Below are 14753 nucleotides of genomic sequence, written 5' to 3'. Positions count from 1 at the left end.
TTCATGTTCTGCTGGCGAGGCGCCGTGCTCCGCTCCCTGGCTTGTTGCCAAGGCGCCCCTCACTCGGGCAGAGTTTGGCGCTGGACGCGACGCCCGCCGGGGCTGGGGCGGGGACGCCAGGCGGCGGAGCGGGGAGAGCTGCCTGTCCCCTCCCTTTCACCTGGGGCGGCTGCTGAGGGGGACAGCACCCTTGGGTCCCGGAGCCTGCACCTCTCAGCTGAAGAGGATCCAGGCAAAGCTCTGAGGAGGGGTTGGGGACCAGCTTCTCAGAGCACAGCTGTGGGCCAGAATCTCCTGCTTCCTTACTGGCCTTGTTGTGGCAGCCTCCCTCCGGATGGGGCTGGGCACCACGCCTAATTAGGGTCCGGGCTTGCCTGCACTGGAGATCTTGAGCCCAGGGGTCACGTTCCCTCTCCCCGCACAGGACTTTTCTGCTAGGGGAACTGTGTCCATGCTGGAGCTCTTGCCCACATGGCTGTAGTGGCTGAGGGTGTGATTTCGCCCCATCCCCTTCACTCCTAACCAACCAGCTTGTGCCAGCAGAACTTTTTAAGTAGAGACTAAGCCTAACAGGCCACCCCTGCTCCAGCGGCCTGACAGGATAACTAGACCTCGCAGATAACAGGTGAAGGGGAAACAGGCCGAGAGGGACGTGACTTGCCCAAGGTCATGTAGCAGGTCAGTTGCAGAATAGGGAATGGAACCTCATGGCTTTCCGTCCCCTCCTAGTCTGGCCACCTATGATCTGCACCATGCTGGCACTCCACAAGAGAGACTTCTTCCCTCTGGGTCAAAATGATCTTGCAGGCAGCTTGTTGCAGAGACAGGTACAGGCCTCAACTACTGCATTCACGTACAAAATATATTGTGGGTGCCAGAGAGTGGCTGTCACCCTTGACCAATTTTGCTTTCTAAGGATCAGTTGTATTTGAGGGTAGGGGACTGCTGCAGACTTGTTCTTGACGTGTTAAAGATGAAGGGCATATTTGGATTCAGTGGGAGGAGTCTTTGAACAGCCTCACTGGGTAGGAAAGTGAAGCCTTCCTTTAGTTAAACTTGGAAAGTTTACAGCTGATCCCAGGCAAATGGATTAAAATATCTTGTTTTTTTATGGTGGATGGAACTGGGTCAAGGGAGCACTAGCTCTTGATTTTTTGCAAGGTAGAGTGCTGCCCATGTGCAGTGTCACTGAAGTTGGTGAGACTGCGTGGATGAAGGGGCTTATTTACCTGTGCAGCTTTGAGACTTTGGGCTGTTTGCATGTTAGCCTTTTTTCTTACCATTTCTCACATTACTTCCATCAGTTCAGTTTAACAAGGGCATCAACAACGTGAGGACTAGTATAGACCTAGAGTCAGTGTTTTTGTCACCATGTGAATTAACTCTGTAAATAGCAGACCAAGGAGATAGTAGAAAACTGAATCTAATAGACCAAACCTTTAACAAATAATTAAATGGAGGAATTTGAAAAACTGGGGCTGAAATGGGGTTGGGTGGTACATGTTTTGATTTAGTGTCATGCCTAATAGTTAGGAAACATTTAAATAAAATGATAAATTTTGTATTTTTTTTCTGGATGTCAAATTTTGTAAAGGTTTCCCAGCTTTTATTCCAGTCCACTTTATGAATTTGTTATAGAAAGCTTCTGTAGGGGTGGACTTTTTGCCATGAGAGACTGAGTGACTAGATGCAGCATTAGCCAATATTGGGGACTTGCTTTTTAAACTATGCTAAATTTTTAGGAAACTTTCCAGGCTTAAAGTGGGGATGACTTTTTCAGTGCATTATACTAGCCATTTGCTGCTACTTATAGTGTTACTGTGTCTCTGACCTGGTACAAGTGAATACATACAGGCAAAGGCTAGCTCAGCACAGCAGTAGCTGTGGTGTCTGGGTTGGAACATTAGTTAGTAAAGTTGAAGGCCCATGGTTAGGGCTAGATTGTGATCCAGTCTAACAGCCAAATTTAGCATGAGCAGGTCCTATTGAAGTTAGTACTAGATATGATCTGGCTTATTCAAGACTCCATTTGGTTTTAGACAGGTAAAACATTTGTCAGTGTTACAGTTCTAAACTCTTCAAGGGAAGTATTGTGATCACAAGAGAAAAACACAGTTTGCATTCACTTCTGTAAACCATTTTCCTAGCTGGATTCATGGGCCATGTATAATGCCTGCAGTAGGATTGTCCTTCTCCCAGTGCAAATGGGTTAGTTAAAATGGTTTGTGTGAAATGCATATGGGACGTTTCTCAAGGCTCTTTGGATTTATCATTGAGCGGGCTACCACATTTCAAATGGACTCTCGAAGATGCCATGCTGTAAACAAATTTTATTATTTGCTTGTGCTACCAATAGCATCAAAGATTACTAAATTGAAAGGAACACTAACAATAAATGTGATGATTAAGTGATGCAGTTTGTTTCCTTTTGGCATTTCTGTAAGTTTCACTGAGAAGTCAGTGAAGTTAGTTTCACTTTTGTTCTGTCACTTTCAGTTAGATTCTCCAGCAGAAGTTCTGTGCCATGTGTACTACCAAGTGGTTGTTGATGTGCTCAGAACAAATGGAATTAAAAAAAATATATGTATGGGTCTCAGATGTTGCGACTCTCTCTTAATGTATGTCACATTTTGTTCAGATCTGAGACTGAGTGTTGCAAAGATATCTACTGTAAGTGCATTCCAGGGTCAAAGTGCAGCCCATGTTAGGCGTTTCACAGTGCCTCTGGCTAAGTTTTGTACAGCACCTTTTGAAAGTCGCCATGTGCTCATCCTCTGTAGTAGTTGCTACAGAGGAGGGCACACAGGGAAAAATTCCAAGGTTGGGAATTCTCAGTGTCCTTTTGTCAAGACATGCTGCTAGTGTGTTCCACTTCAGAGAAAGAAGCTGAGAGCCCATCACAGGAGGAAGAGGAGGGAGAGCAGACAGACAAGGTTTATGGTGTTCTTAAAGAACCTAGAGCCCAGCTGAATGCATTTTTCTGTCTGCTTTGCCAAATAATATTAGCAGAGGAATGGTCTGAAGCAGGCCTTGCGGATAACACCATTGGCCTTAGCTTTGCATAATGCTGGGAATTTGCCCCAGTTACAGCCACCAGCATACATGCAGCAGTTCAATGCCTAGTACAGACAGGCCACTATTTACACTGGTGAAGCTTACCCTTTTTTAAAACCTAGAGTGTGCTGCAACATTGCAGATAAGGCTCCAGGGGACTGTGTGCACTACTAGGCCCGACACAGGACATCTGCATCACTAGCCACTGATAATCAGGGCTAGAAAAATTCCAGGGGTGGAATTTGTGCTAGTGGTGCAGCTCCATTGGTGCTAGCAGTGGTGGGACTACTAGTGTATATAGTCTGTCAATGTTTTTAGTATCTTGATACCTGATAGTTGACTGGAATAAGGTTTAGCTGAGAGTGGTAAGATGCTGGCAACTGGCCTGTACCCATGTTCCTGTTAGTGCTATAGCAGTGGGGAGAGAATGCTTCTAAACTCAGAGGCCTTGTTGGTACCCGGAATGTATTTACCAGTATAACTATAACTGGTAAAGTGTGTACAAACTATATCAGGATCACTAAAGTACAGCCCACTAATGCAGATGCAAATACCCCACTATAAAGGTATTTATGCTTTGGTGGAATATCTCCATAGGAATGGGAATGTGTTAAATTGGTAAATGGAATTTCTATATCATTGTAGCTGCATCCACTCCAGGGATTGTTTTGCCCAGATTTAACTATGTTGTTAGAAAATCTTGTCCTTAACTGACATGGTTAAATCAGTGAAACAACTGCAAGTAGATCAGGTCTTGGTGTAACTGCATTTTTGCTTAGACAAATGGTTGAAAGGAAATTCAGTCAGAACATGCTTCAGAGACAAAATGTGTGAGCTAACATGAGTTAAAATCTTAGCAAAACTAAAACAGTTGAAGTTGCAACACAGGTTAAGTTGAAGCCTACAGAGAAACCTAGTTTTTAACTCTACTTGCTACTTCTGGTATAGTTTTTTACTTTAAAAAACTGTTTTCTGCTGGGCTGGGTTAGCAGGTCAGCAACATGTTTTGTGGCTTGTTCACACTTACAAAGTTGCATGAATGTAATGACACACTTTAAGTTACCCTGTGGAAAAAGTTATGTGGATGCTCTGATTTCAGTTTAAACCAAGTTTATTTGGGCTTTGTTCAAATTGATTGGGAATCTGTTTAAGCTGAAAGAGGGTAAATAACTCCCAAACTAACATTATTGTATCTATTAATTCATTTGGATTAGTTGAGTTACGTGTGTTTAAATGTTTAGCTTTCTTGTGTAGACTGGGTATTGACCTGGCTTGATTGAACTAACACAATTAACTATTGCTTTGTCTGTCAGGACACCCTGATGACATTTTCTAGCTCTCTACATCTAAGGGGGTTATTTTCCCCTGCATTTCTCAGACTTCTGCACCTGGCACCTTTTGTTTCCAGTCCACTTTCTTTTCCTGCTTCTTATGGAGCTGGGTTTGAGCCCACTTGAGCTAGGTGTTTTGTCTTTTTACACTTGAATTTCTTGATCCCATCTCTTGGTTGGGATTCTAATTTCCCTTCTTGTTTTTTCTTTTTTCCCTGGGATATGTCTGTCTTTGGCATATCTCCTTCGTCCTCTTCAGGGACTAGAGACCAAAAATTAATTCAGTAGTTTCTCTCTGTCACTACGTCCTCCTAACTATCTTCTAGAGCAGCGGTTCCCAAACTCTGACAGATTGCACACCACCAATTTAAAACGATACAACCTTAAGTACCACCAGCAAATTTTTGTCGTATAAAGTAATTATAATAAATCTGTTAATGTGTACAACTGACAGGTTGTCTATGTACCACTGGTGGTACACGTACCACAGATTGGGGACTGCCTTTCTAGAGGCTGTGTTGCCTCTGTTGGCCCTGAAAAATGTGGTGTTTGTAACTGCTTGTGAAATGTTGTTATCAGCCTTGTCTCTTGGCATCTTTAATTTCAAGCCACAATGTGCCTCATCTGTGCTTGCCTTAAGTTTCTTATCTCACTTTCTGCCTGAACTTCTGTTCTGTTTAGCTGTTTCCCTAGTCCAAGACAAGATCCTCATGAAGCTCTCCTGAACATCTGTCCTGCTGTTGTGCACTCACAGGCAGAGGCTTTCCTCTCCTCTTTCAGTTTCATCCAGGATGGTGAAATCCCTGCAGACTGTTCCCCTATTTCCTTTATGTTCTTACACATTTCTCTCCAAGCACCATATAACTCCTCCCCTTCCCGCCCTAAGCCACCTCGTATTCTCTCTGGGTGCATTATGCATCTCTGGGTGCAAGACATCGTATGTTCATCCCAGTTATCTGTTTAACTGCTTACACTTCTTCCCTTGCAGTTTATAGGTATTTTGTTTAACTTTTGAATAGGTTCTGCTGTTAAAGGTGTTTGAATATTTAAGCACTTACCTCATCTGCAGCTGTGTTCCCTCTGCCAGGTCACTGTACTTCTCAAAGTCCTCACACATGTGGTCCTTCATCTTTTCCTGTAGGAGCCCCATGAACACCCCAGAAACTTAAACTATGTCTGTGTATCAGGTGTGAAAACACCTAATGCACTAGGTGGCAGAACTTTGTTTAAAGACTCTCTATAGATGTTTAGCTTTCCACCCAGTGCCTCAGTCAGGATCCCTACTTTCCATCCTTCATCCTGGGACTGCAAGTACCACTTCTTATGCAGAGGTCCTGCGTTTAGCTCAGTTACCTGGTGTCTCCTTCCTCTGTGTTCCATTGCCTCCTAAGATGGTGGAGGCTGGTTGATAATATAAAATCATTCAATCTCATAAGAAGTCCATTGTCTTGAGTAAAGTTTGTCTTCTGCCTGCCTCCTTTGTCTGGAAGGTCTTCAGTGAGTGGGGGAGGAGCAAGAAGGACAGTCAGGGCACAGAGCTCTTGTGGGATAGCCCAAATCCTACTACAGACTGAATGGGTTTTACTTAGAGTCTAGTTTGGGTATAGGCAGAGTGTACTGTCCCTAGCCTGTGACTACATTCCTCAAACCTCTTCCAGATAGACTTGTAGCATCTCTAGGGTTGTATACCAGCAGCATGAAAATTAATCTGCGAGTAGCAGATAAGGAGGAAACTTCATCCCCAGGCTCTTCATTTCTATGTGCCCTGCTTACAGGTGAAGTCTCTCCACTGTTCCTCAGATGTATAGATTTCTTGGATAACTGCAAGGAATGCAACTGAATGAAGCATTCTGGGAGGGTTTCTGACTCTTTATTTTGGCTTTGTAGGTGGAGTGGCCCCACAAGACCCAGCAGGTCCTGACTGGTGACAAACAGCTGTCATGATCTCTACAGCACCTCTCTACAGTGGGGTGCACAACTGGACCAGTGCTGAGCGGATTCGCATGTGTGGCCTCAACGAGGAGAGGTGAGGTGCGTGGGTGGCTTACCAGGGAAAGGATCCTGCAGGCAGGGAGCCTGAATTAAGGAGCAGGAAAGGTTAGAGGAGAGAGCCCAGGGAGCTCTATTTATTAATTCTGTGTGAAGCCAATGCAGTGCCATTTACAGAGCTGAGTTGTATGATCTGTTTCAGAACCAAGTTGCTGAGGAGCAAATGGGCAGCGAATAAATACATTAGGTGGCTGAGTCTCACAGTGCCTGTGACCCAGGCCCAAAGGAGAGAGTTCAGTGCTTGCAGATTAACTGTACTGGGAGGTTTCAACCCTCTAACAAGAATTATTGCCTATATGGCACCAGAGCACTCTTTGTGGCGGAGTCACACAAGAAGTGACATTGCCTAAACATGACTGCCCCCTTCTGTGTCATTGTTCCCTTCTTTGTTCATCACATATATGGTCTTAGCCAACTGCTGTTGAACCTGACAGGTTGAGAAGTGGGAAGAAGGCTAGGTGGCTTGTATGGGCCTGGGTACTGAGAGAGGCTTTCAGTGGCTAGGCTTTGGTGGTGCAGGTTAGAGGTTTGGTTGGGGGAATTTGCCTAAAGTGTACTAGGCTTGGGAATTAGGGATTATTAGCCACTGTGAGACAGGACCAGTCAGGACCTGTTTTTGTAAGAGTCCTGAACTGTCTCATGTCATCGCTTTGATGGTTTCTGCATCCCTATTTGTTCCCACGGTTTTAGATTTTATAAACTATGCTTGCCGTTGTTTGTCTTCCCCAGCTTTAGAGTACAGTATAGCTTGTTCAGCTCTGGTGGATGATTTAGGGTTGGAAAATCCTCATTATCTGGACTGAAAAGTGTGTTGTGTGACTGTCCTGTATTTGGGATGTTAGCATCTTGGGCATCAGGATAACTTTTCAAACAGCAAGAAGAGAGAACAGTGGAGTAGGGGAGATTTCAGCTTGTAAGATGGAACATGAGCAGGGAGTAGAGAAAGGTTCAGACAATCTGGAAAAAGAGAAGCTCCGAGCTGAAGCATGGTCCTCTGTAGTCCTGTTAGGAGCTGGCCTTCCATCTTAGTTGCACTGTGATAAAGGCCATGCAATGCTGGATCTAAGTTGTAATACACTTTGGGCAGCTGAGCTCATTAAGTGCTGATGGCTGTCCTAGAGCAATGTTTTCTGGCTGTGGGCTGGAATGACCCAGCTGCTGCTGTTCCTGTCACCACAGCTTCTCCCTGCTGCCTAACTGCAGTGGAGCATAGGCAAAGCCCCCCGCTGCCAAATGTCACTGAAGCCTGAGCTTTGTGGGCTGGATCCAATGGTTCCATGGGCCAGATCTGGCCCATAAACTATGGGTTGCTGACCCCTGCTCTAGGTGCCTTAACAAAATATTGAATAGACCAAACATAACATTTGAGCAAGACAGACTAAGCAGTTGGTTGTAACTAAACAGCTTAGTCTCAGTGTAGTCTCTCTAGAGCAAGGCTAAGAAATACCAGCAGAGCACACTGGGTGTAGTTCACTCTGTTGCTTCCAGGGATGAACAGGATCTGGGGATCTTTTAGGGTTGACACTGGTCCTCTTCTGCCCCTGGTTGCTCTAATCCCATCCTATGTGCCCAGAAGTATGACAAACAGAAGGTTGTTTGCATAATCCCTAGTTGTATGAAGAAGAGAGCTGATAGTTTAGCTCTTAAGACCACTGCAGAGACAAGACCTTCTCTCCTTGGAACAAGCAGAAAAGTGAGAAAGGGTTCAGAAGCCCTATCTTGAGGCTGTCACAGAAGCTGAGGGGCAACCACAGCTTCACCAGCCTGCAGTCTGTCTGTGGATCTCCAGCCTACATGCTTGGTATGACTGGCCCCAGGAGACTTGTTAGACAGGTGCTGTCCTGGGGAGTGGGAGTCTTCTCTCTCCAGGGCAGGGGCTCACTGCACTGGGGTAATCTGAATGGAATGGGTGGTTCCCTCACCCGCATATAGGCAGCAGAGAACATGGGTAGGTAGATGCTTGCCATGGTGCCCCTCAGGCAGGCTGGAGGTGCTTGGTTCTGCTGGCCAGCTCCCTCAGGTTTGAGTGCTAGAGCCGCCTGCGCTGTTGCGGAGCTTGGAGCTGCACTCTGGCTCCACCTGCTGCCTCTGCCACATCCCTGCCTTTGCCTATGGAGGGGCTTGCTCAGGCACTGGAGCAGGAGGTGGAGCCAAAGTTCAGCTCTGCATGCACCGGCCATGCTGCAGGTTGTTACAGAGAAAGCCTGTTCAGCTGGTGCCCTTTCACTGCATCCACCCAGCTCTCCAGCGCCTTGGTCAGTTCAGGTCACGTGCTGTGGGTTAGCAGAGATCTTGCTTGCCAGTGGCGGGTGGAGGGTTAAGGAGCAATAAGTATTCCAGTTCTTTTAGGCACCTCAGTGTGGGAAGGACAGGACTCTGCTTTTTTCAGTACAGGAGTGTTCCAGCTTGTTGTAGTCAATATCCCACTGCATACTTAGAGGGTACAAGAGGCACCAACACTGCCCATGTCTTTTGCATGCTTTCAAAGGCCCAGCTCCACCATGAAAGTTGCTGGTGAGCCAGCTTAGACCTAATGTTCTGTGCCTCATTCTTGACCAGCTCTGTGGCAGTAGCACCACAGATGCTTTCTGTAAGGAGCCCACACACTTGGCTGAAAAAAATACCTGCCCTGGCTACAAATTCTTGCTGAGCCACTGATACCCTGAATAACCTTGGGCAAGTTCCTTTGGAGATATAATTGATAAGATTTGTGTCCTAGGTGTACACCCCACTAACCTGTGGGAGATGCCACTGCTATAATGAGAGGTGTCAGCATGGCCAGCAGTTGATTGGGGGGTCGTAACATGCTCTACAGCTGTCACCAATACCCAATGCTCCTGAATCCCACTGCCACTGGGAGGTGTCAGTGCTCAATTTAGTGGCACATACTCTCCCCCTCCCCTTCCCCTTCCATGAGTGCTGCTTTCCTCCCCTGAAAGTACTGTATCAACACCTGTTGCTGGTGCCCCCCTTTAACTCAGTACCCAGGGCTCCTGCTCAAGTTGCCCACCACTAGTTATGCTACTGAGTTCCTTCCTCTTGTTTCAGCCACACTGGCTGACAAACTGGGCAAGCAGAAGGGATCTGAATGGAAACCAGATGCTGCATCTGAGCCACACGGAGAGGAGTGGGGGGAGGAGGTACAAATTACAAAAAGTTCATCTTGGACATTAATTCTAAGGGCCAGTCTCTTGGCCTTTAGTCCCCCTCATCTCGTAACCTCTCAGCTGTCATCAGGATCATGCTGCAGCCTATAGCAGAAACTTGATCTCCCCTTATTAATATCAATCCTCTTAAGCCTTTTGCAGCCTGAATAACATGGGGAGCCCAGGTTTAAGAAATCCATGTTAAATTACATTTGTAAAGGATGACAGTAAGATGGATGTCTGATAGAAATGGCAGGGAGGAAGCTGTGAGAGGGGCTGTTCTTTCCTTTGCATCATGAGGGCACAGACATGTGAAAGGGGAAGTACCAGCATAGGATGCATGAGGTTCATGCAAGTGCAGGAGGTACTGGTTATAGAGTTATGATCCCAAGGACATGTGATCAGGAACAATTGGCCAACAGTGTAGCCTCACCTTATTGGGGTGTCCAGACTTGAAGATCAGCACTCTGACATGCAGTTTTAGCAACTTTGTCTCTTCAAGGGCCTCGTTAGAGTGGGCAAGAGAGTGGGCAGCAGTATGGGGTTTCCATATAGTCAACCTACAAAGGCCGGGGTGGCAGGAGGTTAGGATTTTGTGTCCCTAGGTGCATGGCCTCATCCCTCAGGACACCAAACATGTTAAGAACTGTGCCATTTCTCAATTTTTCTGCCAACCCATGGAAAACAAGTCCTGGTTCTGGTGTTGGTCTTGGCAGGAGGACTGTAGCTCTTGTATCTGATAATCTCCCTCCAGATTTGGAATGGAGTGCAGTGGGGGCTGTATGGAGAAATGGAGTTGGGGGAATGGGAGATGTGGGAAGAAGAGAGTTGCATGGGACTGTCTGACAGGATTGGGGTTGGGTGGGACTGCTTGGTGGGCAAGTTGAGTCTTCAGGGTCTCCAGGAGCTTTGGATCATAGCTATTGATAGCCTCTTCCCACCCCCGTCTTGCTGTTTTGACTGCTGTAACCCCTCAGGAGCCATAGAACTTCTAGACTGGGGTAGGCAAACCCCGGAATGCATGCCAGAGTGTGGCATATGAAGGCATTTTGTTTGGCACTCATGCCTTGGGGAAGAGGCTGAGGCTGCACTGCCACAAAAAGGATCAGGTCCCATGCGGCTTCCCCGCTGTCCTCCTCTGCCACACCAGCATCTTACAAGTCAAGGTTCTAGGTGTTTTTGGCACTGCCCAAAAATGTTGCCAACCCTTGTTATAGACAATAGTTTTCTATCTATTTCTTAGGAGGATGGCACTGCCTTGCTGTTGCTTCCCAAACCCTGGCTTTCTTTAACTCTGTATCTGAGGGCAGTGCAATCTGCTTGGCTTGGCACCTTTGTTCTGACAGGCAGGGAGTGGCTGGTTCTCCAGGATTTGTTTGCTTGTGTCGGTCTTTCATGGGTCATGTCTGCCAGTTCTGGAATGTGATGGGGTAGGTGGCATGAAGAGGCACAGGATCTGGCTCTCATGAAGAACTCCTATTCCCCTGTGGCAGGCAGGTCTCTTTGGAAACCCAGCAGCTGTCCTGTAAGTTTGTAGTACAAGGGTGAGCAGTGCTACAAGAATGCCTCTGGGTTTCATTGTACCTCCTTTGTCTTGTCTCTGCAATAGGAGAGCCCCGCTTTCTGATGAGGAGTCTAACACGAGCAGCTCCCAGCACTTGGGGTCTCAGGAGTTTTGCGTTGGCAGCAGCCTTTCCAAGGTGAGCCCCTTGTATGCTGAAGAGGTGGATTTTTTCAATGAAAGGGCCATGCCAAGTAGTCTGCCCAGGTCCCAGGGAGAATCCCTTTTCGGGTGAATAGACAGGGTATGGAAGCAGCCCTTTAATCTAGAAAGAGCTATTTTGCTGCTCCCCTTCCCTCCAGGCTTCTCCCTGTCTGTTGGAGACCCAGGGAGGAGGAGGAACAGGTAATTTCTCTTGGGAATGCTGGCTCATCTTTCAGGGAGTCCCTTTCTCTTTGCAGGTGGAGCTCACAGCAGTCAGCAGTAGTGGCAGCAATGCCCAGGGGCTGGATGCAGATGGCAGTGTGGAGGAGAAGCTGGGGCCTAAGCTGGAAGAACAGCCACCTGATCCAAAACCAAACCCAGAGTGTATTGGGAATGTGGTGAAAGATGATGCTGTGCCATTTCCTCTGGCAACTCAGGAAGATGACAGAGGGTTGGAGCCTGCAATCTCAGCAGCTTCAGATGAGAACAACAGTGGGATCAACCCGACACCCACAAGCCTCCCTTCTGACAAACAGGCTGAAGGGTCTCCTGCCTGCCCAAAGGCTCCAGACAGTGAGCATGCCGAGAAAGAGAAGAGCACACTCAGTGCTGGAGCACAGGGGGCAGGAGTATCTGCAGTGGGGACCCCATCTTTGGTTGCTTCCAGTTGCAGCACTCCTGCCTCCAACCCAGCCACCTTCACCCTGAATAGAGTGTGTTTTCCCACATCTCAGGCTCCTGCTATGCAAAAAATGCCCCTGTCCTTTCAACCTGGGGCAGTTCTAACACCGAGTCAGCCCCTTGTATACATCCCACCCCCCAGCTGTGGGCAGCCACTTAGTGTGGCTACGCTTCCAACCACCCTAGGGGTCTCTTCCACACTCACCCTTCCAGTCCTGCCCTCATACCTGCATGAGCGCTGCCTGCCGGGGATTATTGCACCCCCAGAGCTGCACTCGTATCCCTATACCTTTTCTGTGGCCAGACCCTTAGCTCCAGACTCCAAAGTGGTGCCTGTGGAGGTAAACCAGCTAAGCTGCTCTTCCCCTTCAGCTGGAAGTGGTACTCAGCCTGCTGCTGAAGGCCCTTCCCCTGCCACAGATGGCTCTTCCCTTCCTCCCAGCCAGCCTTCCCTGCCTGCATCATGTGGAAGTGCAGCCCCACCATCAGGCACTGTTCTGCACACCAGGGCCCCAGGGGCTCCAGAGCAGCTTGCCCAAGGAGCTACGACTTCTCTTTCACCATTGAAATCCCCACCACAGCTGGAGCGTGAGATGATCTCTTCCCCAGAGTGCAGTGAGATGCCCCTTGATCTGTCCTCTAAATCCAACCGCCAGAAGTTGCCTCCACCAAGTCAGCGCAAAACACCTCCCATGCCCATCCTTACTCCTGTGCACACCAGCAGCAAGGCACTGCTCACCACAGTCCTGTCCAGGTCCCAGCGAGCAGCCCAGAGCACAGGCAGCAATGTCACTTCATGTCTGGGCACCACCCCTCCCTTTGTAATTTTCCCCGAGTTCCTGCGTAATGGGGAACAGGGCTCCTGGGTGAAAAACTCCACCACACTCATTAGCACCATTCCAGGCACCTACGTGGGGGTGGCAAATCCAGTACCTGCATCTCTGCTGCTTAGCAAGGACTCTAATGTTAACTTCAGCAGGGACCCACAGCATCTCCCTAAACAGGAACCCATTTCCATCATTGATCAGGGAGAGCCCCGAAATGCTGGGCCACCCTGTGGGAAGAAATCCAGCCAGGCTAGTTTGGAGGTACAGCAGGACCCAACTAGGCGATTCCTTCATGGCAGAGTCACTCCAGGGGCATCATTGTGCCAATCCAAGGAACTGTCTCCTTGGAATCCTGGTCAGGGAAGTGTTTATCCCCGATGCCCAGTAAATGGGAAACCTACTAGTCCCCAGCTTCTGCCTGTTGGGTGGTCTCCTTATCACCAGACCCCTCTGCTTTCAATTGGCATCTCTACACCTGGACAGCTGCCCCCAAATCAGAGTGGCCCCTCCAAACCATCCAGTGCTGGTGAACTTCCCACATTTCCCAGCATGCAGCCTGCAGAATCCAGCACAGCAGCCTCCAAGGCTCCTGAGGGGCTGCCCAGGCTTCCATCTCTAGACCAGGAAGCCCAGTCCAAGAGCAAGAACTGCAGGGCCTTGTCCAAGCTCTATGAGGAGCCTTTGAATCCAGTTCCCATGGGTACAGCTCTATCTCCTCAAACCAATGCTGTGGATGCAAGGGGAGAAAAGGGGAGGCCAGAAAGCCCTTCAAGGAGCCAGGAGTATGGTGAACCAAAGGCTGAATCCAGCAGTGAAAGCAGTGGACAAACTGAGGTTCCCCAGGGGAGTTGTAGCCTCAAACAGGTAGATGCAAAACCCAAAAGTCAAGTATTAGCTGCCTATTTGTCACATGACCTGCCCATAGCCAATCAGCAGAGCCTGCGAGCATCCTATGAGCTGCCTGTGACACCTGTGGAGGGACAGCACAAGGATGTGGACTGTGAGGCATCCTGGGAGCAACCAGCCTCTGAGGCCCCACAGTGCATGCACCAGGTGGACCTGTGCAGGGTCAAGAAGGAGCGAGCAGAATGTGACATGCCATTCACTTCTGTGGCTTGTGTGCAACCTGGGGCCATTCCCAAGGGCTTCACTGATGCCAAATTCAAAGGAATGGGCCAAATTAAACAGGAGGTCATCATACATTGCAAGTCCAAGCGGCAGCATGATGGGCCAGCCAAAGAGGCCCACAAGAGACTGAAATGCAGAGCCCAAGATGGAGAGGAGACTCCAAGCAAGCCAGGGAGCCGAAACTTGCATGGACGCAAGGTGTGTGAGGGATCCCTGAGGAGGGTCATTAGGCCTAGAAAGGGTGCGAGTCATAGCAGGTAGATGGGATCAGGATTGGGATTCAGAGCTTCCTAGAATATAATGCTGGTGACCACAGACAGAGTTAGGTTTAGAAAGGGGTCTGTCACTGGAGCTGCAAGAGGGAGTCATAACCGTTTAGGAACAGATTTGAGAAACCTGGTTGGCTTTCCCTTCAGCGTATTTAAGGGTGGCCTGGGGTTAACTGGAGTAGCAGGGCCTGAGGAGCATCAGCAGAGCTGCGTATCTCGCCCATGGGAAAGGTGAGCTGCAGGGTAATCACAGAGCTGGGGCGGGGGGAACAGTTTTCTGGAATCTTTTTCTACTGCCTCGGCATAGTGAGTTGTGTTGAGCTTGGGCTGAAACTGTCCTTTGCTGCAGTGGCGAAAGCATCATGATGACCTGCATGACAGCAGCAAACGAGAAAGCCGGGTAGGCCTGGCATCAGTGAAAGAGCACAACAGCCTCAGGGTGAAGCGCAAACGCAGGAGGCCAGCAAAAACAGGGGTTCCATCACCAGGCCATCATGGGGACAACAACGAGGAAGGTACTATTACAGACTTCAAACTGTTCTCCATGCTGTAGCATTGCCTGT

At 48.5% G+C, this 14753-nt stretch overlaps 1 protein-coding gene across 3 annotated transcripts in view; it reads left to right on the top strand.

The window, feature by feature from the left end:
• The first annotated feature begins 11 nt into the window (after positions 1-11).
• The window catches only part of BCORL1 (BCL6 corepressor like 1), a 47102-nt gene continuing 32360 nt past the window's right edge, over positions 12-14753 (top strand). For 2 of the 3 annotated variants that reach the window (XM_025208762.1, XM_006027539.3), the window contains exons 1-5: positions 12-827; positions 6273-6411; positions 11190-11280; positions 11543-14119; positions 14540-14705. In XM_025208762.1, coding sequence (XP_025064547.1) covers positions 6326-6411; positions 11190-11280; positions 11543-14119; positions 14540-14705 — 2920 coding nt within the window. In that variant the 5' untranslated portion in view covers positions 12-827; positions 6273-6325. The remainder of the gene's footprint in view (positions 828-6272; positions 6412-11189; positions 11281-11542; positions 14120-14539; positions 14706-14753) is intronic. The other variant, XM_025208763.1, reaches the window with a different exon arrangement.

The sequence above is a fragment of the Alligator sinensis genome, unplaced genomic scaffold, assembly GCF_000455745.1.
Source record: "Alligator sinensis unplaced genomic scaffold, ASM45574v1 scaffold879_1, whole genome shotgun sequence".
Lineage (NCBI taxonomy): Eukaryota > Metazoa > Chordata > Crocodylia > Alligatoridae > Alligator > Alligator sinensis.
Note: the sequence above shows the minus strand (reverse complement) of the source record. Positions and strands in the feature narration are given on the sequence as shown.